The 27,696-nt window shown below is 36.4% G+C and overlaps 1 protein-coding gene across 1 annotated transcript in view; it reads left to right on the forward strand.

The window, feature by feature from the left end:
* The first annotated feature begins 233 nt into the window (after nt 1-233).
* LOC137408770 (staphylococcal nuclease domain-containing protein 1-like) overlaps nt 234-27,696 on the forward strand; it is a 30,233-nt gene continuing 2,770 nt past the window's right edge. Inside the window, exons 1-17 of the mRNA XM_068095353.1 lie at nt 234-371; nt 1,424-1,564; nt 7,618-7,695; nt 11,780-11,907; nt 13,210-13,370; nt 13,841-14,079; nt 14,507-14,713; nt 15,246-15,394; nt 17,265-17,420; nt 17,626-17,773; nt 17,860-18,171; nt 18,329-18,535; nt 20,149-20,266; nt 20,528-20,673; nt 22,660-22,815; nt 25,017-25,107; nt 26,784-26,944. Coding sequence (XP_067951454.1) covers nt 321-371; nt 1,424-1,564; nt 7,618-7,695; nt 11,780-11,907; nt 13,210-13,370; nt 13,841-14,079; nt 14,507-14,713; nt 15,246-15,394; nt 17,265-17,420; nt 17,626-17,773; nt 17,860-18,171; nt 18,329-18,535; nt 20,149-20,266; nt 20,528-20,673; nt 22,660-22,815; nt 25,017-25,107; nt 26,784-26,944 — 2,649 coding nt within the window. The 5' untranslated portion in view covers nt 234-320. The remainder of the gene's footprint in view (nt 372-1,423; nt 1,565-7,617; nt 7,696-11,779; nt 11,908-13,209; nt 13,371-13,840; nt 14,080-14,506; nt 14,714-15,245; nt 15,395-17,264; nt 17,421-17,625; nt 17,774-17,859; nt 18,172-18,328; nt 18,536-20,148; nt 20,267-20,527; nt 20,674-22,659; nt 22,816-25,016; nt 25,108-26,783; nt 26,945-27,696) is intronic.

The raw sequence follows: 27,696 nt of genomic DNA on the forward strand, positions 1-27,696 counted from the left end.
TAAAATCTAATTGTTTGGACTTTGTTTGGACCAATTTAATGTTTGGACCTCGAATTCTCCAAAACAAGATCCGCTTGAATAGCTAGATAGATTACTCGTTTCGCCACTGGACAACTCCACAATAAGCTTAATTTAAAAATTGCGTTATTTATGCCACGCTATTTAGCTTTAACACTTGATGGTAACACTATTTATGTTGTTGCCAACTGTATCCGGTAAACTTGATCACGTGGTGCGCCAACATCGACTTCCTTTTTTACCGTAGCACATTTTTCATTCATTTGTGTTTTGTCGTCGTTGGAATTTTCACACGCTGAAACATGAGTAATGCGGCGCCCGCCCCAACTCTGCAACGAGGTGTTGTTAAACAGGTAATTACTTACATAATATGAGCTGTTAGATCTTCTAATAATGTCAATCTAATGTTCGTCTACCTGGGTGCGTTGCTTGGAGCCACGTGAATACCCGATCGGCCTCCCTTCAACAATAAACATATCTTCACATTATCCATGGACTAATTTTTAATTTGCGCAATCACATTATTATGTGTAATGGTGATTCTAATATCTAATTCAGGTTTCATTTTCTAACACACAGCCATATGTATCTAGGGTGAATGGAGATTTAGTCGAAAAGATAATGGTCGAAACCTTTGTTGTCGACATATTTCGACAGCTTATGAATTAATCGAATTCATAGACCATTAGTCGAAATTGAAAAATATTGAAAAGGCTTGTATTCTAACACTGTCATTTTGCTACAATTTTTAAAACGTACACATCTAGCCATAACATCAAAATTACGCCATCTCAAAGGAAGCAGCTATATACATAGCCTGTAAAACAGATAATATACATGTCAGTGAATTTGTGGTAGGTTTCAACAAATCAAATTTTGCATAGCATTATGGATCTTGAATCATAGGAACAAACAATATATGTTGTACATACATATCTAGTAAACACATATGTCGGACAATTTTATAACAAAAACGAGTAGCATACATATCAAAGTGGTGTGTGAAGTATCTTTGCTGTACGGCAGTTATTACATATTGTATGTTTAACAGCTAAAGCTAGTACAAAATTATGATGTGCTAACAGTAAGTTAAATATAAATTTAGCACACAAAAGCTTACTATTAGTATTTTTGGCTAAATGGCTTTTTGAGTTTTTGAATATTACCCTAAACTGCCCTTTTTGACAAAATGCTTCAATTGCGACAAATGGTTTTTCGGCAATTGTGTGTTTCGGCCAATATAATTTCGGCAAGTCACCACAAATGTGCTAATGGACGCATTTACTTTCTTGAAGTTTACAATTGAAGTTTAAAACATTAGCATATGTTTATAAGACTAGTTTGCGATGGCTTATGAACAATTTTTAATTCACTCCAAGACTGTGATATTGCATGTTTCTAATAGGTGCTCTCTGGTGATGCAGTAATCATTCGTGGTCAACCAAAAGGTGGGCCTCCTCCAGAGAGACAACTGTGCCTGAGCAATATTACTGCACCACGTGTGGCGCGGAGAGCAACAGCAAATGCTCCAGAAACTAAAGACGAGGTAAAATTCTTTTATTTAAGTTTACAACTTTCAATAACTCATATTTTATGCAGAAAGCCAAAAAAGTTGCAAAATCATGTCCATTTAATTTTGTCTTTGTAATATCGAAAGTGTCTTTTGCAGCCAAAAGATTGCAGCCAAACAATTCAGTTATATTCATGTACAGTCATACTTCGACTTACGAGCTTAATGCGTTCCGAGACTGAGCTCGTATGTCAATTTACTCGCATGTTGGTGCAATTTATTTATATATAGAACAATTAAATATATATTAATTGGTTTCTATACTCTAAAAATTGCAAATAAAACACTCAAAACAAGATATTGTAACAGAAAAAACATGTTGGTTATTGTCCTAACTTACCACATGCTTTCAAAAAGCAACAAATAAAAAACAATGCTAGGAAATGTGATTAATTAAAATGTAAAATTAAATACATACAGTAGCAGCTAACGCTAGCATTTGCCAGGGAGGGAGATATAAGTGTTATTCTTCATTACAACAGTTGAATTTGATAAATTTGGATTTGATTAAAGTCTTAAAAAACAAACTTAAAAGCAAACTTGCATTTTTCGTAATTAAAATTTCTTCGGCGTTCATAGTTGGAAGTTTCTCAATGGTTAGCTAATTTTTCATTTGTTTCGCTTTCACGACTAGCCGGCCGTTTTAAGATAAACCTATTTAAGGACGTTTGCTTTTGTCGCCCTTTCAACGTGTTGCAATTAGGACGAACACTGGTGTCGTCACAAAGGGTTTATGCACGACCACTAACCAACTTGTCCAAAAGTCTATTTTTATAGATAGCACCGGCCTTTTCATATAGGCCTTTTCGCCTTTTAACCACCGGCCTTTTCGCCTTTATTGAAACATCGTTTCAGTTACGCTGTCACCAGCCAATTGTTTATCTTTTATCCAATGCCTGAGCAGTCTCTCCATCAGCGGTCATGAAAATCGCTGCGACGTTTAGAAACTATGGTTAGTCCTTTTGCAAACGAAATGCCCTGAATATAACCCTTCGGTTTGATAATTGTAGATGTATTTCTGTCATATTGCTGAGCTAGATTAATCACGCGTACACATTTCGCATATTTTACAATAATTTTCCATTTAATATCAATTGTTATCATTTGCTTTTTCTTTCCATTATCTTTCATTTTACTGGCAAACTTTCGGTCTACGCACTGTACTTTTAATTCACATAATTCTGCACTGAAAATTGCGCACAGAAAACACGGTACAAAAGTATAACCTGAGTAGTTGAAAAATACAGAGTGATGCTGTTCTCATAAAACACCTCCGGCATACTTTGCAACTGACTCAACGTGCTCGTATCTCAAACGTTGCTCGTATGTTAGTGCTGAAACTTGCTTAAAAGCTGGCTAGTATCTCAAGTTTCTCGTTCGTTAGAGCACTCGTAAGTTGAAGTATTACTGTATATCACTCGAAATAAGGGAATCAAAATGCATGTGATGTAATCCTATTGGTAAAGATTGTTGTCCTCAACCATTAAAATGAATGTTCAGAATGTAGCATTCTGAACAAATCAAATTTCAAATCAGGTTAAGATCGATGTATTTCGCACATTACTGTATGTACCTGCAAACTTGGAGTTATCTTCGATATGTCACTTTCAGATATATTTGACCAACACAGCAATTTTTCTATCGATGACTTGCAAACATCCAATAAAACATTTTCACCGTACACCAAACACGTTGTTATATTTGTTATGTTATTCCGGTTGCCTAAATGGCAAAACAATTAAAAAAAATATATATATACCTTTAAAATATTAAATAATAATCTCAGGCCACAACTTTTACCTTTATATAACTTGGATGTTGATAAGACTGATAATTGCGTAAAAAGTTGATGATGAGCCATATAGCGTGAGTTATAAGAGTCAAAACACCTAATTACAATTAGTTCACACATATTACCTCTTGTTAATAATCTGTATCAGAGTATTGATTGACATACATTGAATATTGACTAGTAAAGAATCATCCTCTGTTAAAATGATCAATCCTGCTGACTAGAACATGCTGTTGATTTGAACAAGAATCGTTCCAAATGTTCCCAAAATTGTTACAAGTACATTGAACATTCAAGTGCTGTAGCTAGTTGAAAAATGTTCAAATACTCATCTGCAGTCTATGCTGCAAGATTTAGATAATTAATTAGATTCTGTGAAACTTGCAACTAGACATTCTTTCCCTTTAGTGCAGTAAGGAGTTTTCCGATATTATTAGAATACCTTGATGAAAGAATGCAAAAGTATTTAAAGCACACAAATTACATAATTTTTTTAGTGTATTGTATATTTCAATACATCAGAGTCTTGGCTTTCGAATGAGCTATTGTTTGCCATGGTGAGACAGCCATTGGCTGGTGTTTATAGGATTTCCCCAGAGCTCTATCGCGAAAAGGTTTACTGGCATAGTCTCGAAAATTGTGACGTCACAATTCTCATTTTCGTTGTTGCGTGCTCTTATCGCTTATTTATCAACTACGAAAGCTACAATAAAGACGCTAGTGGCAGGCGAAGGTAGGACAACTCCAGAGAACGAATGAAGATGACAAAGGAATCAGTGTCATTAGTTCTCCATGTACATATTATTTCTATGATAAGTACCTCAGACTCCAAGAACCATACTATATTTTCGCGATGATATTATGCACTAGCTCTTTATTTTTAATGCGATGTTAAGAGTGACGACTGAGACTAATTAATTTCAAGCATTGCGTGATCTCGGAAAGTGTGATTGACATTTAGTCCTAGGGCCACGCAACCGCAGGTCATAATTTAATCGATGTGATTTCACTACCTTTATCAACGACAGTACATTTATTGAAGCATAATTAATTAACCCAGAACATGTGTTTGTATTGGTCGGGCATTGTTGATTATCTAGAATCTTAGTTGATTATTAGGGCGCTCCGGGTTTAACACCACAGATTGTCACAAAAAAATGCAGCCTCAATGGTAGCGAAAGGGATCGACGACCTAAGGCTAAATGAGAATTATGACGCCACATTTTGTGTACCTGAATCAGGTGTTTTTTTTGCAGGACGTACTTTTGACACCTCATTTTTCATAGTTCTATTATTCTTTGTGTATTGAATATAGGCTCATTCGAAAGCCAAGACTCTGATGTATTGAAATATATACAGCGGAACCTCGGTTTTCGAATGACTCAGACAAATCGGAGTCCAAACAAAAAATTCAAGTAATTCTTGCTTCGTAGTTCGAACAAAAATCGGAGTTCAAACGGCGGTACGACGTGTGTACGTGAGGGTGGGATGCTGAGCGGCGTACGGGTGTAGATCGCTCTCTCCGTGACCAACTCTTGTCGCGTTGTCCGAGATTAAACAAATGTGTAGCAAATGGGCTGAGTTACAGAATTTCATCGAACTCCACCACCCCGATAAAGCTGCAGCCACCAGAGTCATCAATGACTTTAACAACACTATCATGAACCACTTCCGAAAAGTGCTAAAAAGAAGGCAGAAGCAAGTGTCATTGGATAGATATTTTAAGAGAAAAGAACATCCTGCAGCCGAGTAAAAATCTTATTCATAATTCTTTTCTTTATCCTGTTGTTTTATTTTTACACGTTCATGTTAGCGTAATCTTTCGTATGGAAGATTACGACAACGCGAACGTACGATTAGCCTAGGTTACATTTATGTTTATGTTATTTGTGTCTTTGCCATTTTGCTTAACATTTTCTGAGATATACATTGCTTTTTATGTGTTGGTCAGCATTTTAATGTGCAATTTCATGCATAGAATAATGTATAAAATACTAAAAAGGTAAACATTCAGGGTGTTGGAACGGATTAAAACATATATATATATATATATATTAATTCTAATGGGAAAACCTGTTTCGGATCTCAAACAACTCGGTTTTCGACCAACCTTCTGGAACGGATTGTGTTTGAGAACCGAGGTTGCACTGTAATAAAAAATTATGTAATTTATGTGCTTTAAGAATTTAATATGCAATTGTCTTGTTTTTAACCTGTAATAATACTTTATAAGTTTATTCTATAATTTACTAAATGAATGTTTTACATGATATAAATGAGCCATCAGTTTCTTGTATTGGCGATGTATTACCTTGACCTTTTTGCTATTGCTGAATATATGTGTCATGATCACAGAAACCATGGTTAAGTCGGGATTATAAGATTTAGAGTTATCTGCATTAACAGAAGGAGAAAATTCTCACAATTATTTTGCAAAAAAAATTTTGATTCTAGCTTAATTACAACAGATTTTATGGTCAATAAACTGAATGCATGTTTACCATCAGTGCGAAAACCTAGTTCCGAGAAAACTGGTGTTAAAGTCTGAGAAACGAAAACCGATGCACAGTTTTGTTTGCATTTCAAAACGTCATAGCAACCAATATTAAGAGGTTGTGATATTTATCTAGATTTCTGTATTTGTATCAAAAAAATTATGCTGAATTTAAAAATTTAAACAGATTTTGGCTGGTTGTCATAGAAATGGCTGTATATCTATAAGAAAATGTATTACCTAATTTTGCAGATATTAAAAACGGCTTGGCAGTGCCGCGATATTGAGCACAACCGTAGTATGATCAACAAAATGTTAAAAAATAATAATAGTAGTAACATATTGCACATCATTGGTCACTTTATACTTTGATCTTGCAAATTCGAATAATTTTTCTTATAATCAAATCTTATAAAATCGAATAATTATTCTTATAATTAAATAATGTAAAAATCTTATATGAATGGTTAAGAATATATCATGGTCATTCCCTTTACTTACACTGCTTTTGGCATCAGTTGGAATACCAAAGTACTCATTATAAGTGTCCAGAATGTCAGAATTATCCCTCAAATCGGCAAAAAAGAAACGATTACGTTTTTCGGACGCCATTTATCAGTACTTCCTGTTTAGCATAGCAACGGTTTTAAGGGGTTTTTCCGAGGTTTTAAGACATTTATTATCTAAACTGACTTCAGATTCAGAAAGATCACTCTTTGATTAGTCCAGAAGCATGTGTTATCAAAATCCTTACCAAAATTATAAATTCAGTTAGTGGAACTTTAAAGTCGAATAACTCAACTTCGTGATTTGCGACTTAACCATGGTTTCTGTGACCGCGACCCATATACCATTTAAACCCATAACCAACAGGTAGCATATATACGGAATAGAATTTAGTTGAACACCCTATATCTCTGGAGCATTGCATTGATAACAATATTAAATACTCGGAAGCACAATCAACAATGTGTGATGGCAATTGTGTTTGTACAAATACTTGTACAGTTACAGTGTTTGTACAGTTACTTGTACAGTTACTTGTACAGCTACAGTGGTTGTACAATTATTTGTACAGTTACAGTGTTTGTACAATTGTACAGCTACAGTGTTTGTACAATTACTTGTACAGTTACAGTGTTTGTACAATTACTTGCACTGTTATGTTATTGCTGAAGAGGATTAGTGATGGAAATCAGTCAACTGCAAACCAGAATTTTGATTTATGAACTGAAACCAAACAAGAAAAAAACTTTGGCTTTTATTAGAATCAATCAGCTCAAGAATTATCTTTGAATGTGCCACGGACAGTTCCAACCGACACCATTAGCCTTCGCATATCTGTTACAGGTGCTGTAAGAATATAATTATTAGTCTGAATATAAATAGTTGTATACGGGAAGTGTTATCATCTTTGTTTGAAAGCGAATCTCATATGAAGCCGACGTATGATAAAAATAAATCAATTTGAATTATGTTTTTTGAATCAATTTTTTTGACAATCTCAAATGGTCATTTTTTTATGAAACTAAATCATTATGTTTGCATATGACCTGTCATACAGCCGTCAGCTGCATGTTGACTATTCAGCTGCACACATTTTGTTGATGTGTGTAACAATGGCTCGAGTCGAGTGGCAGCTCAGGTGATTTCTGTAAGTTGCTCTTGAAGTTGTGTATACTTTTAGGTCTTATTTGTCTCTGCAAAGGTTTGTGTTAAAATGTTGACTCGTTTGTGATTTAGCCGTGGTCTTGGGAAGCCAGAGAGTTCTTGAGGAAGAAGTGTATTGGGAAGGAAATAGCCTTTACTGTTGAGTATAAGGTTAGTGTTGAATGGAAATTCAAGCTTTATTGCTAGCAGCTATATGTAGCAAGGTAGATCTAAATTTAGCTATTCTCAGTCAAATACTCTGTTTCCATGACGCTGATGATGCGTGAGTCATTGTCGGATGATCCTCGTCATATCCACAATAAAAATGGCAAAAATTTGCAAGTCCAGTGAATTTTGTTACTCACAAATCCATATCGAATGTTTCATGCTTGAGAATGATGGAAAAGTCACTCAGGAATGATGCTCAAGAAAGTGCAGCGCAAGCTATTCCATTTTAAACATTTTCATACTTCAGTCTTTTTCATTTCGATTTGAGCAGTTCAGAATGCTGTAATGCTCTAAATGTCGCTACTTATTGACCTTTAGTGTAGAATTCCTTACTCTTAACACATCTTTTTAATCCGCATCATGCGAATATCCATTGAAACACTCATCTCATAGTAGCGCAACTCCAAATTCGCATCATTCCCTTCATGGAAACTGACATATTTTCATATGCTAACCTCAGCGAATGGATATACCATAGATCATTTGATTAAATTTTTGACCACTCATTTAAAGCAGTTCCATATACGCAATCAAAAGAACTGGCAAAAATTTAAATGTATAAAATGTTAGTTTGAACTTTGTAATAGTCAAAGTTGAAACGAAATTAGAACTTATGAACACCAAATATTTCTATCTCAATCTTTACCTGGGAACCTACGCATTTCTGAGTGCGCATTTCTATTTCTGAGGAAAAGTAACAATACAAAAATCATGTTTTTTTTCATTACCATTTAGGTTTTAATTTGAGTAATAATTAAATTATAATATATTTACAATATAAAATTTAATTATGTTATAAATAATCAATAATAATTTAATTTTTTTGTGGTTTCTATAATGCACTTACTTTTAGTACTGAGAGCTACTATCTGCATTTTATACTAATCAGTTTTTTTAGATGGTTGTAAAACAAATTAGATGAATTACGGTGTATAATTAACTTGATTTGTGGAGGTTGCATAGTCAAATTTTGATGTATAAATTTAATCTGTTTAGGTATTCGCTAGAAATGTTGAAGCAAATCCTTGTTATAGGACTACATTGTATTTTATTCAATTCATACCTGAGCTCAGATAGACAATGCGTAGAGTGAAAGTCACTTAACCGATTTGAATTTACACCAGATACAGTTTAAACTGCTTAAATTGGTTTCTGTTGTTTCACTTGTATTTGTTTCTTTAAAATTTCTACCAGCTTTTTGCCGACTTACAGAATAGTAATTTTCAAAAAAGTTGGAGTATTTGTTGAAATTGAGGTTTTGGCTCACACTTGAGGTTGTATGTTGTCAAAGGATTCCTACGTGGAAGTGGGTAGTGTTGGCATGGTTTCATCAAATGATTAATTTGTGTCAACACTGCATTCCTAAAAAGTAATTATTTAAATCATGATTTAAACCATAACTGTCACGTACAACTTTTATCGTATTTTCTAAATAAATCAGACACGCTGATTCCGATTTTGTACTCAAAATAAAGACTGGTCTGGTAACTTTCAGAGTATTGAAGGCCTTTTCACAGCGTTTTAATATCGGTCTCGAAAACAACACAATCGGCAAAACAAGCTCCGCCCATAAATATGTGACGAAACCTAGCTTTTTCAGGAATGGAAGTTAGGGATGTTTAGTCAGATTTAGAATAATAGAGATGGGTGTCTTAAAACCCATTATTAACTAAATCCAGCCTGTAAAATAATCTCAGTATTTTATGAAAGGTATATAAACTATTTAAAATTGCTCGTAGCTTGTTACATGGATGTTTAAATGGGCTGAACACCGAAAAAAATGAGCTCAAAAAATCGCGATTTTATCACAAGCTAGCGTTGTTATCACGCTTTTTTAAATATGCAATGTTAAATAGCTTATCTACTTTTCAGAAAAGACAGATTATTTTTAAGACTAAATTTAGATAATAATGGATTGTAAAACACCCATATCTATTATTCTAGATCTGTCTAAACATTCTTAAATTCCGTTCCTAAAGAGCTAGGTTACGTTACGTATTTATGGGTGGAGCTTGTTGTGTCGATCGTGTTGTTTTCAAGACCGATATTAAAAGGTTGTAAAAAAGCCGTCAATACTCTAAAAGTTAGTGGACCAATCTTTATTTTGAGTACAAAATCGGAATCGGTGTGTCTGATTTACCTAGCACAAACGATAAAAGTTGTACATGACAGTTATGGTTTAAATCATTACTTTTTGGGAACAAATCACAATTTTTATGATTTTTTGCACTTTTGACAAAAATAGTGTTTCTTGACAATCAATTTTGTTTTGATGTGTTTAACAACCTGTAAAAATTTCTCTGTCATGAATTAGCAAGTGTGATGGTGATAATTGACTGCATATGTAGTACAATGCTAGCTCAGGAACTTTGAGTTTAGAACCTATTGGTTCATTTAGTAAACCTCAAAGCAGCATTAATTGTGAAGTTGCAACTGTAACTGGTACAGTTTTCCCTGACTTTTCTGTTTAATAAGTAACATCATGACATCAAACTCTTTACTGCAATCAGCTCAGGTGCCAGCATTCAAAAAGTATTCTCCAGCTTTGGCTTCGCTCATTAAAGATTGACTTGCAACAAAATTCACATTACAGTTATTTGGTATCAAAAGATTCACCATGTCTTACTCTGTTGTGTTGTAAGTGCCAAATATGTGAAAATGTGATTACAAGCTCTTAAAAGCTCAAAAACGAAAGCCGCCGTAGATTAGAATCTCTTTATTTCAATGACGTAACCACGAAATTTGGTTATCGTCTTGTCACGTATGTTCTCACGTGAATTGAAAGGCCAATACAAAGCTCAATATAAAAGTTATCGTAGTACTAGTTTATGACAAACACTTCGGGTTTTACCAAAGACCCCGTATCAAATATAGATGCTCGCTACTTTACGGTTTTGTTTTGGCATTATTCAATCGTCAAGTCGTAATCTGATCATGTGACCCAATACTTCGCAAATAATTTTTGCAGCACTTTTCGATTATCACAGGTGACCAACAGGCTCGTCATGATTGTCAGACAATGATATGTACTCCTTCGAGCTAAGGTTAAAATGTTTAATGACTTTTTACGGTAAGTCATAAGATATCAGTGCTAAAAGTGACAGCATTACGATGACGATAAAACTGACGTGTAAGAACAATAGACATAGTTCTATTGAATGCGTGATGTATATTTGTGAAAATATTTCGACGATTAAGATTGAATGAAAGTGTAAACAGAAACCATCTCTCACAACTACATCACATTTGAGCCTTTTCGGAAAGGGAATCCAAACTACGGCGTTCTCGTGGGGCTGCGATTTTCTGTTCGTTTTTTAGTTTTCAAGAGCTTGTGATCACCTTTCCACATATTTTGCACCTGCAACACAACAGAGTAAGACATGGTGAATCGTTTCATATCAAATAACTGTAATGTGAATTTTGTTGCAAGTCAACCTTTAAAGAATAAAAAACCACCTAAATACTCTGAAAAACCAGCAAGCTGGTATTTATATTTTACATGATCAACTGCATTGGTCACACCAAGAAGAGTGTGCTTAAATATTTAATAGTGAAACTGCTAGTCGCTCTACTCCACCAACTTACGTGTAGTTGGCTCATTATAGTTTTATCAAGGCTGTTGAATGCAAGAAATATGAGAAGTGGTCAAACTAAAACATATAAGTCACTACTACTGAAAAGTGTGTTCACTAGCATTCTGATATGCAATGCAATACACAGACAATTAGCATGAGCGAAAATTATCAAATTTATTCAAACAAATCATAAACAGCGAAACATCTGATTTAAAGTGAAAAAAATCTGATTGTTTTGAACAATTGATAGTAGGTTTAACTGTATACGGCTTTATTATTGGTATTTATTAGACTATTTATAGGTAAAGTGTGAGCATTACTGTTCTTATATACCAAATTATATTAGTCGATTGTATACCAAAGTTTTACAAGCCATTTGTATGCTGTCATAAATTCATAGTTCTGTGTTTGGGTTTGCAGTACCATTGGTATCTGTCCATTGTCATGCATAGGTGCCTGGTTCTGGCAGAGAATATGGCTGTATATACCTGGGCTCAGACACATCAGGCGAAAATCTCACAGAAAGCCTCATCAGTGAAGGCCTAGTTGAGGTTCGACGAGCTGGCATCAAGGCCACCGAGTAAGGTTTCTGTATATATTTTTTGTGAGGACAGTTGGTGCATGAGCTGCTTGTCATTCTTTAGATTTGCTTAGATTATAAATAGTATTATGATGCAACGGTTGGTGGCTGGACTAGTAAAACAAGTCATCAATGGGTTGCTGTTTGGCTGACTAGGTTTTTACACAAAATATGTGAGATTGCTATTTTGAAAATTCCTGATTTATTTAGCACTAGTAAAACATATGACTGCTTGCGACTATTGTCAATTGTGGGACTGTAATCAGGCAAGCTAACGATGTTCGCTGTTAATATATAAACACAAATACAATTGCTACTATTTAGGCTGTACACTGACTGGATATTAAGAATTGTACCATTTTTATTGGCCACCGCTTTGCTCTTGTCAATTGCAGATAATGTCAATGTTTTATTGTTTAACAATATCTGATCCTTCAAATGTTTTGAAAAGTGATCTCTCTGCAACAAACAAATACACAGACATTCAGTATGTAAAGATTACGTTTACAATGTTTTTTGTCTTTAAAAATATAGCTGAAGCCGAGCGTAACGATTATCTGAGTAATTTAATCGTCACTTTTTCTATTTTCAAAGACTGTCGAGAAGATTATTCTTCTAACGAAAAAGACTTTCCAAATTTATAAATTGCTGTTGTTTGGTTTTCTTAAATTTAATGGCGGCCATGTTTAGTTAATTTCTTATACTACATGACCAGTAGTTTTTCGGGCTAAGAAACCTCACCAATTACAGCATTAGTAATCTTGTGGCCTAATAGAATCCACGCCGAAACAACACTGCCTTTGGTCTAAGGACAATCGAGAAAGTATGCACAAAGGCTACGCTGCCTAATACTCTCAGGTGCCACAGTCATCTGGAAAGTCATGTCACTATTGTTTCATTCAGTGGTGGCTTTTCAGACAGTAGCTAGTAAGTCTACAACTGTCGTGAATTAATCCTTTACATCCTATGTGTTTTACAGATGTATTGTAGCGTTATACTTGTTATTTGTCTAACAACGTATTTCTATATCTTCACCTGTACACTTGGGGTGGTTACAACTCTACTAGAGTTGAGCTCTTTCCGTGGAGTGGAGCTCTTTCTATGGAGTTGAGCTCTTTCCATGGAGTTGAGCTCTTTCCATGGAGTCGAGCTCTTTCCGTGGAGTTGAGGTCTTTCCATGGAGTTGAGCTCTTTTTATGGAGTTGAGCTCTTTCCATCATTAAAGTATTTAAGATCATCTTTATCTAATTGACGCGAGTGTTATAATGTGGTTTGATTGGCTAAATGTGTTTTCTTTGGCAGTGAGGCACAACAGAGATTAATCCAATTAGAGGATGGGGCAAAGGCAGCGGGCCTTGGGAAGTGGAGCAGCTCACCGCCTACTGACCATATAAGGGACTGTAAGTGGATTGTGGAGGAGCCAAGAAAACTCGTTGACTCAAAACATAACAAGCCTGTCAAAGGTAAGTCACTTGACTAACTAAAAACATAACAAGCGTGTCAAAGGCGGGTCACTTATCCAACAGTAACATAATGTTAGGATTGAAAATAAAATTATCTTCTACCTCGTTGTTAATCCTTCCATGTTTTTGTGTATGTGGAAGAGTAAACAAGGTGGTAGCCTTATGTTGGTTATGCAGGTGTTTGGTTCAAGTTAGTGCCTTTACTTATCATACAGAGAAAGGCATTTATATTAGCCTGTATTGTAGTAACTACTAACATTATGCTGATATATTTTTAAACTTCCTACCGATTTGAGAGTTGTCCTCACACTGCGTATTCAATGTTTATTTATGTCTTAATACTTTTAACCATTGAGAGCGATTAAGGTCGTTATTTGATCCAAATTTTACTGTAAAATTCTGTTTTATTTAGATGGCGTAATCAGCTCTTGGAGAACTCCAAAATGAGTGCGATTTTTATTTCTTTGCAGCTGTCATTGAACACGTTCGAGATGGCTGCACTGTCAGAGCCTTTTTGCTACCAGACTTTCAGTATGTGACCCTGATGCTGTCGGGCATTAAGGCTCCCATGACAAAAGCTGATGGCAGCACAGAACCCTTCACGGCTGAGGCAAAGTATTTTGTGGAGTCGAGACTTTTGCAGCGTGATGTTGAGATCATACTGGAGGGTGTCTCCAATCAGAATGTTTTGGGCACTGTCCTACATCCTGTGAGTAAATACTGATTTTCTCAGCATACAGTCAATGCGTTTCTTATGCTAATCTTTGCCTCGTGTCACGCTTGCTAAAATTTATCAATTCAGCGAGTTATTTTGGTCACATTCACATCGGATGAATGGTCTTTGCAGTCTTCTCATATTAACCGTATGAATTTATACACTAATATATATTCATTAGGATAAATATAAACTGCCTAGCAGAAATGATTTAATTTAAGGTAAACTTATGTCAATGCTAAGAATAGTTTATATGTTAGTTGTAGTGAAAGCTTTACATAACCTTTTGTAGAACCTTCCGTGTTTTACAAAGCAGCTGAATCCGTAATTAGTTTTCCATGTAAGACGTTTAGGCTCTACCATCCGTGGCTAGCTCATACTATCACCGTCTCACTATTTACTGGTATTCTACACATTGCAGAACGGTAATATCACTGAGATGTTGCTCAAAGATGGATTTGCCCGCTGTGTGGACTGGTCAATAGGTGTGGTCAGTCAGGGTGTAGAGAAATATCGTGCTGCTGAGAAGATGGCCAAGGAGAAGCGACTGCGAATATGGAAAGATTGGACACCAGCTTCAGCAACGGCCTCCATGGGATCGGTGACAGAAAGAGAGTATACCGGAAAGGTTGGTTTCATTTGAAGCTAGTTTAGTTGAGGCAGGCGATGTCCTTTTCAAGCAACAATAAACTGTACTTTTTGTTGCTTGAGTGTTCCAAAAATGAGGTATTAATGATTAGTGATAGAATTACAACTCTAATAGACCGAGATATTCATGATTATTGATCGAATGACAACTCTAATATACAGGTATTTATAACTAGTGATGGAATGACAACTCTAATAAGCAGGTATTTATAACTAGTGATGGAATGATAACTTTAATGATCAGAGGTATTTATAACTAGTGATGGAATGATAACTTTAATGATCAGAGGTATTTATAACTAGTGATGGAATGATAACTTTAATGATCAGAGGTATTTATAACTAGTGATGGAATGACAACTTTAATAATCAGAGGTATTTATAACTAGTGATGGAATGACAACTTTAATGATCAGAGGTATTTATAACTAGTGATGGAATGACAACTTTAATGATCAGAGGTATTTATAACTAGTGATGGAATGACAACTTTAATAAACTTGTAATTGTAGGTGATAGAGGTAATGAGTGCTGATGGTCTCACAGTCAAGGCCTCAGGTGAAAACAGAAAAATCTTCCTGTCTAGCATCAGGCCTCCTCGTCCTCAGCAAGCTGCTGCAGGAGAAAACCCATCTGATCTGAGAAAAAACATCCGAGAAAGGTTGGAGCTGGATGAGATTTTGAAGCAGTATTATTTTGGAATTTGTAGATAGCTGAAGTCTTTTTGTAATTGGAATTCTTTAAGTTTGCTTTTTGCCAATATATATATATATATACAATAAAGTATAGGCTAAAAGTCAGCATAAAGTGCTCGATACTAAAGTAGAGCTTACTATAAATTTGGTAAGAAATTTATTAAAATTTGACTAAGCAAAAAATTACTAAAAGTTTCATATTACACAAAAGGTGTGTAACACTCATCAGATAAAATGCTTAGTGAGGATAAAATGCTTAGTGCTTAGTCCTCACTAAGCATTTTATCTGATGAGTGTTACACACCTTTTGTGTAATACGAAACTTTTAGTAATTTTTTGCTTAGTCAAATTTTAATAAATTTCCTACCAAATTTATATATATATATATAAAAGTATGAAGGGACCTTCCTTCTAATAGAAGGCATCTCTCATATGTAAATCCTGTTTGGTTTATAGTCATCTTCTCCTATCTCTTTACTGTCTATCTCTTCTCATTTGTTCAGAATTCATGCGATCTTTTTGTTTCTGCCTGTTTGCCAACTTAAATGATGAAACGCTTCAGTAATGTAAAATGGTTCTAAAACATGTCCTAGAAAAATCAAGGGATTTAATAAATAAGAATAATACAGTATTCTCTAAATCAAATATTTTGCGTTTGTAGTATATATTCCGATGGAAATGTTAAGGCAAAATTATCCATTCCAGTTTACATTATGTAATACCTCTACATCCATGCTGTTTGGTGCTACATTCATGCTGTTTGGTGTTACATTCATGCGGTTGCACACATTTCACCTTTATAGCATGCTCTAGTCATTTCACCTACCCATAAACTGAAATCTTTGTCCTTGTGTCTCAACATTTTCACATGCTTAGCTTATAGTTTCTGCCTCTGTTCATTAAAGGTTGACTTGCAACAAAATTCACATCACAGTTATTTGATATCAAAAGATTCACCATGTCTTACTCTGTTGTGTTGTAGGTGCAAAATATATGGGAATGTGATTAAAAGCTCTTAAAAGCTAACAAACGAACAGTTAATTGCAGCCACACGAGACCGCCGTAGTTTGGATTCTCTTTCCAAAACGGCTCAAATGGGACGTAGTTGTTACAGGATGGTTTCTGTTTACACTTTCATGTAACCTCATTCGTCGAAATATTTTCACAAATAGGCTATACTTCACACATTCAATAAAACCAGGTATATTGTTCTTATGCGTCTATTTTATCATCATTGTAATGCTGTCACTTTTAGCACTGATATCTTATAACTTACCGTAAAAATTAATTAAGCTTTTTACCCTTAGCTCGAAGGAGTACATATCATTTGGAGCCAGTTGGTCACCTGTGATAATCGAAAAGTGCTGCAAAAATTATTTGCGAAGTATTGGGTCTTATGATCAGATTACGACTTGACGATTAGACCAAGCCGAAACAAAACTGTAAAGTAGCCAGCATCTATATTTGATAAGGGGTCTTATGTAAAACCCGAAGCGTTTGTCATAAACTAGTGCTATGATAAGTTTATATTGAGCTTTTTATCGGCCTTTCAATTCACTTGAGAACATCACGTGACAAGACAATAACCAAACTGTCATCACTACGTCAGAGAAATAAACAGATTCCAATCTATGGCGGCTTTTCGTTTTTGAGCTTTCTAGAGCTTGTAATCACATTTCCACATATTTGGCTCCTACAACACAACAGAGTAAGACATGGTGAATCTTTTGATACCAAATAACTGTAATGAGAAGTTTGTTGCAAGTCAACCTTTAAGCCTTCTTCTTTGTTTCATTTTCATTCTCCCTTTTTAGTTTTTCATTTCAAATATTTTAGACCACGTCCTCTTTATGATGTTCCATACATGTTCGAAGCGCGAGAGTTTCTTCGTAAGAAGTTGATTGGTAAACGAGTGAACGTTAAGGTGGACTATGTACAACCTGCTGGGAATTTTCCGGAAAAAGTTTGCTGCACAGTTACCATTAGCAACAGGTGAGCTGAGGAGTGAAGTAGTCACTGGTGTTTGTAGTCATCTTTTTTGTTTTACATTCGTAAATTTGTGTCACGCTAGAGATGTCTGTAGTTGTATGAAAGGTCACCTCGCCAATCCAGAGAGTATTATAAATCGTTGCCCTTGTGTCTTTGGGTTGGGCTTGGAGTTATCACATCCTGCTCACTAATCTGGGTTTATACACAGCAATGTAGCAGAGGCCCTCGTCTCCAAAGGACTCGCCACAGTCATACGATATCGACAGGATGATGATTCTAGGTCTTCTTGCTACGATGACTTGCTTGGTGCTGAAGCTAGGGCGCAGAAAAAACAGGTCGGACTCCACAGCACAAAGGTTAGTTTTTGTACACAATATTCACTTGGACCAAAATATTGCTTTTTTTTATCGGATTAGCTTTCACGTGTATGTTATGGTTCCAGGAGCCACCAATTCACCGAATACAGGACATGACAGCTGGAGAGTCGGCCAAGGCCAAACAGTTTCTGCCATTTCTCACGAGACAAAATCGTGTTGATGCTCTCGTCGAGTTTGTAGCCTCAGGATCTCGTCTCAGAGTGTATATTCCTAAGGAAACGTGCTTGCTTACCCTCCTCCTAAATGGTATTCAGTGTCCGCGTGGTGCTCGTCCCGCTCCTGGTCCAGGCAATCTCATGCTGCCAGCAGATCCTTTTGGAGAAGAGGCGGCAGCTTACACTAAGGATATGTGCATGCAACGTGAAGTTGAAATCAAGGTATGAAGTTTCTGTACTTCTTTGCGCTTTAAATGGCCATAACAATAGTGGACGGGTACAAGCTGTCAGATATACCAGTGTGCTTGCTAGGTTTTCATCTGTCAGAGCCCATTATTGAGAATCAAAATGTAACACTCATTGACCTCATTCTTTGTAGGTAGACACAATGGATAAGGCAGGCAATTTCATTGGTTGGTTGTATGTGGATGGAGTAAATATGTCAGTCTCATTGGTTGAGAATGGCCTGGCAAAGTTGTTCTATACAGCTGAAGGTTCCCCTCATCAGAGAGAACTGGAGACTGCTGAAGCTGCCGCAAAAAAATCCAAACTTGGTATTTGGGCATCACACGTCGAAGAATTGAAGGTGTGTGTCCAGTTGCTTATGCCATTGTTTACCATGTTGTCGTAGAACGTGCTAAACAACTGGAACAGAATTTGAACAGATAGTTTGTTAAGTGATAGTTTGCTGTATTAAGTGAGGTACCGTACTTTTCGGACTATCAGCCGCTACTTTTTTCTGACGATTTGAGCCATGCGGCTTACATAAGGGTGCGGCTATTCTGTGGCCTTTTCTTTGACCGCTAGGGCGCATTAACCATAATCTACGGTTGGTGCGCCTTTAGCGCTGAAAGAAACTACGAAACGATGCCTAAAGATACTGTTCCGTTAGGCAATAGGTTAAAAAGCATCGGTTAATACGAAACAGTGCTGTTAGGCACTATTCCGTTTTACACAGCAATGTTGCTGCCGCGTTACAAAGCACCTTCTTGAGTTCTGTGGCCTATACAAAGGTGTGGCTTATGTATTGTTTTATTATCGTTTTTGGAAAATAAAGCAGATGCGGCTTATATAGGGGTGCGGTTTATAGTCGTATATAAAGGATTGTATGAAGGCATGTTCCAACGTGAGGTTTGTCTTGCTATAAGTCTTTTCTTCACTAGCATATCTACAGCCTAAGTTTAGTACAAAGTACATAGTACAAACACTATGTTTCAACTGCGCCGATTTGTAATTTTGCTCACGTTAGTTACCGTGCGGTAAGTGTTTCAATAGACATTTGCATGTTGCCTGTTATCATGGACACATTATTAAAAAAAGATAAGGAATTCTACATCAAAGGTCTTAGCAGGGCACGTCTGCCTCGCTAAAAGCACGCTTTCAAAATAGGAATGACTAAAGTGGGAAAATGTTAAAGTAGAACAGCTTCAAATAGACTTCGCAGGAGTCGTCTCCATCTTTTGCATGCATGAAACATTCGATAAAAATTTGCGAATAACAAAACTCGTTTGACTTGCAGGTTTTTCCCTTTTTCATCTTGCGGATGACACAGACTTGTGGATTAACCCGTCGTGAAAACATAAATAGTGGGGCTTAAACATAGTGATAGTAAATTTAAGAAGCTAGCGTTCTGTTTAAAAACAACATCAGAACCTAATCAATCATTCGATTTTCAGCCGGCGGTGTCCAGATTGACTTCCATGGAGGTAATTTAGTTTTCATTAAAAATTATAAGTATTTGTTGCACTGCAACATGAATATTTTTTCGTTTGAATCAGTAATTTGCTATTCAACTTTGCTAAGCAATGCTTATAATAGGCAACTGAACATGTGTTGGCAGTGCCTCCAAATGGTGGGGTTGAATAATTTTTGAGCAATTCGAAAAGATTCGCCATACGTTGTTTATTGTGATGCGTTATTTGCCACAACCATTGGAAACTGGTCGATATCTCAGTTTTGTTTTGTTTTTTGTCTGATTAGGTGAACTAGAACTTGTCATAGAGCAACTGCTTGAGAGACAGAGTGGAGCATTGTGCTCCATTTCCTAGATCCTTTGCTTGAAAGAAGCTTCTCCTCAAACAATGCACGCGAAACCAACTCCTAAATTTCTACCAAGTTTCATCTTGGTGCAATATCAACCAACTTATCTTGTATTATAAGGCCAAATGGGACACCAATTGTTAGCTGTTGAAATTGCAGGAAGCAATACAGGAAGTAGATGACACACAGACAGAACGTCACAGAAAGTTTGAAAATGTAGTCATTACAGAAGTTAGTATGACAGATCTGAGTTTTTCTGCACAAAAAGTAGACAGCGGTGAGTTGTGTAAAGCCGACATTGCTTAAGAACCCATCACGGTAACTTGTATTCTGTCAACAGTAGATTGGCCGAGTGGTAACAGTAAGAACCCATCACGGTAACTTATATCCTGTCGACAGTAGATTGGCCGAGTGGTAACAATAAGAACCTATCACGGTAACCTATATCCTGTCGACAGTAGATTGGCCGTGTGATAACAGTGTCAGAATTTAATCGATGACTTGTCTGTTTTTAACACCTCAGTGTGTCTTTCAACAGGTAAGAAACTAGAGGCATTTATGGCTGATTTTCGGGCTGAGATGCATGCAAATCCTCCATTGCCCGGATCGTACACTCCAAAAAAAGGCGACCTTTGCGCTGCCAAGTTTGTAGATGATCTTTGGTACAGAGCTCGTGTTGAAAAGGTTTGTATAACTTCCTCTCACAATATTTGGACAGGATTTTGTATTTGCATTCATAAATGTTGGCTTTACAAAATACGTGTATAGCTATTTATGTCTATTAGGAAAATACTAAATGTTCAAACCAGAACTAGCAACATTTAAATGTAATGAATTAACAACATTATGTAGGCATGCATGGAGTTATCATCTTCGAAATTCATAAGCACCGCCCCACATTGCGCCATCTTGCCAAACCGTCAATCGCAGCCTATAATAGCACTTATTTAAGGCAGAGCAAATGTCTTCAAATCTCAAACACCCAAACAGGCACATGCGGCGAACCCTCGATACAGTTTTTCAATAACTGCATTTAAACATGCATGACATTAAGGAGGGGGTTGGGTGGTGGACATATATTTGGTTTAAGTAAATGAGTGAACAAATGTTGCTCAACTAGCTTGTTGCTTCTCAATGGTTAAGCAGTCAAAGCCGTTAATTTGAATTGTTTCTCAACCAGGTGATCTCGTTTCAGCAAGCTGCTACCATTGAAAAAATAAACGACCGAGTCTTGGTCTAGTGCAGGTGTCGGTTACCTGTGTCTCTTTCATCCTTCTTCTGCGGCTCCGTGTGACTGGGGAAAATAATTACTTTTAACCCTTCGAACCTTTACGGCCGGTATTTCTGCATTGTGTAGAGTGTGTGAAAAACCCTGATGGCAGGAATACTGGCATTCATATGGTTCTGTTTACAGATGCTGTTTCTAACTAATAGCATAAACCAATCAAATTAATTCTTGCACATTTACAGATGCTGTTTCTAACTAATAGCGTAAACCAATCAAATTAATTCTTGCACAGTGCGTTAGATAGGAAGTTTTACCTCCATTTTTAACTGTTTTGAAATATCTTCATCTACTTCCTTCATTATAAGAACAATTTCACTAGGACGATAATATCGCGAAACAATTGAGACGACTCGTTTGTTGCTATGTGATTGATGATTGTGATGCCAATGAAAAGTTGTAGATACTGACCATAATTTTGCAGATTATTTCAAGTCATAATACGATGATGAACCTGTGCTCCAAGGCTACTGTAAAGATTTTTAGAAGTTTTTAAAATCTGTGGAATTTTTATTGCCTTAGCCCGAAGAACTGTGAAACACATTTTTTTATATTTAGTGACATTTACTGTGTTGCTCGAATTTTTTACCATTTTTTTTTCTAATATCATTGGATTATGAGCATATTTAGATATAATAAAAGTCGCAAAACTTCTTATCATTGGACATTGCCCAGGAATACTGACACACATCGGGAAGGACAGTCATTACAAATAAAAAAATTTTGGTAGCACTTCGTGGATTTTATAAGCAACATACTATAATAGTTGTTTATACAAATTGTAAAGGTAGGTTAAGAAGCAATATACAGTATGATCTTTATAGCCCATCTTCAAAAGGGTAGTCAAAGCACTAATAAGTGTATGTATATTGCTTTATTTTCAATAAATGTGTTTTCCCCATTTTAGATGTCAAAAGTTTTTGTGGCTTTCATTGGGTTTTGTCGTGGAAAACGGGTTCAAATGACTCTAAAGGTGTTAAAAGTTGCTGACCCTTGGCGTAGACCGACATTTTCAGGTGAAGAAGCATCGTGAACCACATCTTTTAGTTATTCTGGTGTATGCCCGTAAGTTGCTAGAATATTTTGGTCCGTTTCAATCTTTTCACGCCTCAGCGCAAGTTATGGTTGTTTGTCCAGATATAAGTTCCTGTACAGACCATGTAACCATCTCTTTTTGATGACACGAGCTATCTTTTTACTTAAAACCGTCAGGTCCATACAGTGAAGATGACACAGTAGAAATAGTGTGAAGCAGCAAGCCTCTCATGCAGACCTTCCTTAAACACCCCGCTGCCTCAGCGGCCTTGCTAGATGATATGGCTGCACAGGCCTTCATTGGTATTGAATTATTCTGTTTAAAAATCTAAAGTTATATTATATTACAGGTGCTAAAAGCCAACACAGTGCAAGTGCTATACATTGACTTTGGCAATAGAGAAACAGTTTCGTTCCTCAAGACTGCACCCCTTCCAGGAGCATTTATTACTCTAGCTCCCCAAGCTAAAGAGTACAGACTGGCATTTGTACAGCTCCCAGACGACGTAGGTTTAGTAAGCCAATGTTCGTCCTAGTATGCGTGTGTTATTGAGAGCTGCTGGTATGATATAGCTATTGTTCACTGGAGGTGGAGTTGTTTTATCTTTACGTGTCCCAGTAAAGGGAATTAATATGCTAGACAATGTCTGATGTCGTCAAGTACCTTTGTTAATGATGACGAGTAGACATCTATGGATGTCTGGGATACCATACATTTAGCTACAAAATGCAGTAGTATAAGAAATCAAAATGTTGTAAAAATATATCAAGGCTGATATAGCCTGAGGTCTAATCTCAAGATGACCTATAGAGCTTCTAGAGCAACACTGAAGTCAGCCTTTTGTTACATCAGACTTGCTTAATCTTCCTTCAGCAATGTCATCAATATCAGTAGAACAATACCGATAGAATACTCGAGTCTGTCAGCATTTGTATTGTGAAAGATAGACAAAATGGCCAGTAATAGCTCTTACTGAAGGGAGGTGAACTGGCTTGTCATTACTATCATCCGGTACAGAGTCACTCTCTGACATAAAAATAACTGTTACTATTGCTTGTTTACGTCCATCTGGTTATGTTACCTGTAACTCTTCCCTCATCCTAATATCACTGGTCTCTATGTTGTATTCGTTGTATTAAATGTGCCAACCCTTACAGCCTTGTAATCGGTTTTTAACGGCTTATTCAAAAAAGCTTTGGATCGTGTGTTTTTGGGCTGCAGCTATTTCTTACAGCTGCAAGGCTGTACATAAAGATGCTCATATAACGGAAACAATTCATTCCGAGATCATTTACGTTATAGGGATTTTACGTTATATGAACTGTAAAGTACATGTAAATTGCCTAATCTGTTATTATTATAGCTATTGTCAACTGTACATTGCTTTCAATATTTATAGCCATGTTATAAATATATGTTCTTCGCCTCGCTATGAGCTGTAATCAGAATTGACTTTTTAGTGTTTTTGTTCATAATACAAAGTATATTATAGTTATATAAATATAATAAATATATTTACAATAATTTTGTTTTAAATACAAAAATGTATGGTTTTTTTAGGAAATTGGCTTGTAGGTAAAGTGTTAAAGTTTTAGCTCACCTTGTACAGTTTATGTGAGGAAATGTTTTTTTCGTGAAACAGTTGCAACCACATAATAGAATTTGATTATGCCTTAAAAGATGAAAAGTGCCAACTGATAAATTACACGCTAGGACGTAGGTTTTAGATATGTTACTACACTTTGTACATATAGTCCTCTCGTAACGACGGGGTTAAACTCTTAAGGCCCTGCTTTATGCAATTTCGTCATTAATCAAACTACCATACTTTTCGGACTATAAGCCGCTACTGTTTTCTGATGCTTTGAGCCATACGGCTTATATAAGGGTGCTGCTAATCTGTAGCTTTTTCTTTCACCACTAGGGCGCATTAACGGGTATTTCCAATTAGTGCGCTTCTAGCGGTGAAAGAAAATATGAAACATTGCCTCACGGTACTGTTCCATTAGGCATTAAGTAAAAAAGCGTTGGATAATACGAAACTGTGCCATTCGGCACTGTTCCGTTTTAAACAGCAAAGTTGCTGCCGCGTTAAAAAGCAGTCCTGAGTTCTGCGGCCTATACAAAGGTGCGGCTTATGCATTGTTTTATTATCGTTTTTGGAAAATAAAGCAGATGCGGCTTATATAGGAGTGCGGTTTATAGTCCAAAAAGTACGGTACATTCGAGTCTCCATTGTAGATGTGTATGTTATTTACGCTGTATTGTACTTCTTCTCCTTTTCTCCTTTGCTACGTATTATTGGCTCTGTTATTAATAAGTGTAAACCTTTAACAAGTATATTAAATTTTGACATTTATTCAGTTTTTGCGTGTTCGTGAACAGGTTAACCGTGCGAGATTGTCTTTCTCAAATGTCTTTGATGCATTTCTTGAGTGATGACAGTTTTTCCAAATGGAAGTCATAACAGTGGTGTTAGTGAATAATATACGTCGTGGTATTGTAGTACATAATAAATGCTTTTTCATCTCACAAATGTTTTATTTTGCAAGAGGGAAGCCGAAGGTATATTATTTAGACTCGAGTTGCAGTGTTTTATGTAAAACCGCTTTTTTATTTACTAAATGTTAAAGCTCTTACCATTGTCATACACTAATTCCAAACACTAATTCTCTTTCATCCAATCGTTGTGCTTGTTTTGTTTAGGAAGACTATGTAACGGATGCACTAACTGAGCTCTATCATAATATCTATAACAGAACTCTCTCCATGAATGTAGAGATCAGGGGAACTCCAAGTAAGTGTGACAATTCCGTATCATCAAACACTAAACTTCTCAGAAATTTAGATACAGGAGTTAATGCTTGGTATCGCTATGCTATTTCGCTGGAGCAGTAACATAGTGTTTCGAATTTTCGTGTTCCTTTGTTTAGATGACTGAGGAGCAACTGTTGAAATAGCAGATCGTGTACGATGTGCTTGTTGTAAACCTCGGATATTGTTGTAAAAAAATAGTATTTGGGGCATAAATTATTTTGCTATTTTATACTCGATATATTATTGCGCGACTCTGATCTGGAAGGGTTTGTCAGAGTTTGCAGTGTGCGCTCCTACTCCATAAAGGCTTGTTCCCACTATATCGCGGTATGTCATCGTTAATTCTGCAATACCTTGGTTATCGTTTGTAATAGCATTGGTCACACTATTACAAATCTATCCACGTCTACAGCGGCGAATAGTTCATAACGGAGTTCTCGCGTAACAATGCTGAAACGATGTAATACCAGTCCAGCAGCAACTATCATGAAGGGAAACATAGATCAAGCAATTTGCCACAGCCAATCACTATCGTTGAAGTGGGGCGCATTGCACAGAATGTCGTGGATGCTCAGCGAAATATTGGGAAAGTTTGATATCTGTAATGTTTGTCGACATATCAGCATTGCCTTGGTTATGTCATCGATTAACGGTGCGCAGTCGACGAATGGCGGATATAGTGTGACTCAGCTTTACAAAGTACGGAGAGATGATTCCTCAATCAAGCGGCTTTTCATAGCAACTTAGTCGACGAACTTAGACTCCGTCGGTGTACCAATCTTCTACATCATTTTCTCATTTCTGTGTTTTCGTGTAATGTTAAACCCTTTGTGAAAAACATTGCCTTTCTGCTGTTTGTTAGCAAGCAGGATTGCTCGTTGGTTCATTTCACTGTAGCCTGTCTTGACAAGCTGTTGTTTTTGTGGAGTTGTTCCTTCGTCGAGCAGGCGAGCAACACAACAGCTTGTCACAAGACGTACTGCACCTGATGTATCAGCTGCACCGAAAGGGAGTTGTTCTCTTCCGTCTATGCGGCTTGGTTGCGATGTTATGTCGATCGCTCCATTGGTAATCATAACGAATATTGCACAAAGATTTATGTAGAAAAAAATAAGATTACAACGTTTAACCAGCGACCAGCCTCTGCGGTAAACTTTAGTAGAACTTGAGAACTTGGACAACGACAACAACTAAACACGTCGTTATTGGTGCGCTCAGCCAGTTTTATTTCTATTTTTGTATCAGTCAGTTTTATTTGTTCTTATTGATTTTATTTTCAATTTATTTTATTCTCAAGTTCTACTAAAGTTTACAACAGAGACTGGTCTTTGGTTAAACGTTGTAATCTTTTTTTTTATATAAATCTTTGCTCGAAATCCGTTATGATTACCAATGGAGCGACCGCCATAACATCGCAGCCAAGCCGCATAGACAGAAGAAAACCACTCCCTTTCAGTGCAGCTGATGCATCAGGTGCAGTACGTCTTGTGACAAGCTGTTGTGTTGCTTGCCTGCTCGACGAAGGGACAACTCCCCAAAAACAACAGTTTGTCAAGACAGGCTAGTTTCACTGTGGCTGCAGTTCTTTTCTAGATCTCTAAGTTATGCAGGCTACAGCGATTTATTTATTAACAGCTAGTTGTGCTTTGTTGTTAGATGACTTGGTCTCACTCTACTTCAACGAGGACGGCACAGGTGATGTGGCTCTAAAGCTAATTGAGGAGGGATTTCTGCTTGCTGAAAACCGACGTGAGAAACGATTCCAAAAGTTATTGTCTGAATACAAAGCAGCACAGAATATTGCTAAATCAAACAGGGTGAGCTTTTATATTATCGTGCTACTATTTTATGTTATTTCATACTGTTATTTTATTTGTAAGAGGCAGTAGAGAAGTTGGCAAAAATGGGGAAACGCTAAACTATTAATATTAATTATAAACTGGTAAGTCTAAAGATGACCTAGTCTAAGTTAGGGTAAGTTATGGTCTATCACCACCTATATAACCTAGTCTAAGTTAGGGTAAGTTATGGTCTATCACTACTTTTATAACCTAGTCTAAGTTAGGGTAAGTTATGGTCTATCACTACCTTTATAACCTAGTCTAAGTAAGGGTAAGTTATGGTCTATCACTACCTTTATAACCTAGTCTAAGTTAGGGTAAGTTATGGTCTATCACTACCTTTATAACCTAGTCTAAGTTAGGGTAAGTTATGGTCTATCACTACCTTTATAACCTAGTCTAAGTTAGGGTAAGTTATGGTCTATCACCACCTTTATAACCTAGTCTAAGTTAGGGTAAGTTATGGTCTATCACTACCTTTATAACCTAGCCTAAGTTAGGGTAAGTTATGGTCTATCACCACCTTTATAACCTAGTCTAAGTTAGGGTAAGTTATGGTCTATCACTACCTTTATAACCTAGTCTAAGTTAGGGTAAGTTATGGTCTATCACCACCTTTATAACCTAGCCTAAGTTAGGGTAAGTTATGGTCTATCACCACCTTTATAACCTAGCCTAAGTTAGGGTAAGTTATGGTCTATCACTACCTTTATAACCTAGTCTAAGTT

The sequence above is a fragment of the Watersipora subatra genome, chromosome 11, assembly GCF_963576615.1.
Source record: "Watersipora subatra chromosome 11, tzWatSuba1.1, whole genome shotgun sequence".
NCBI lineage: Eukaryota > Metazoa > Bryozoa > Gymnolaemata > Cheilostomatida > Watersiporidae > Watersipora > Watersipora subatra.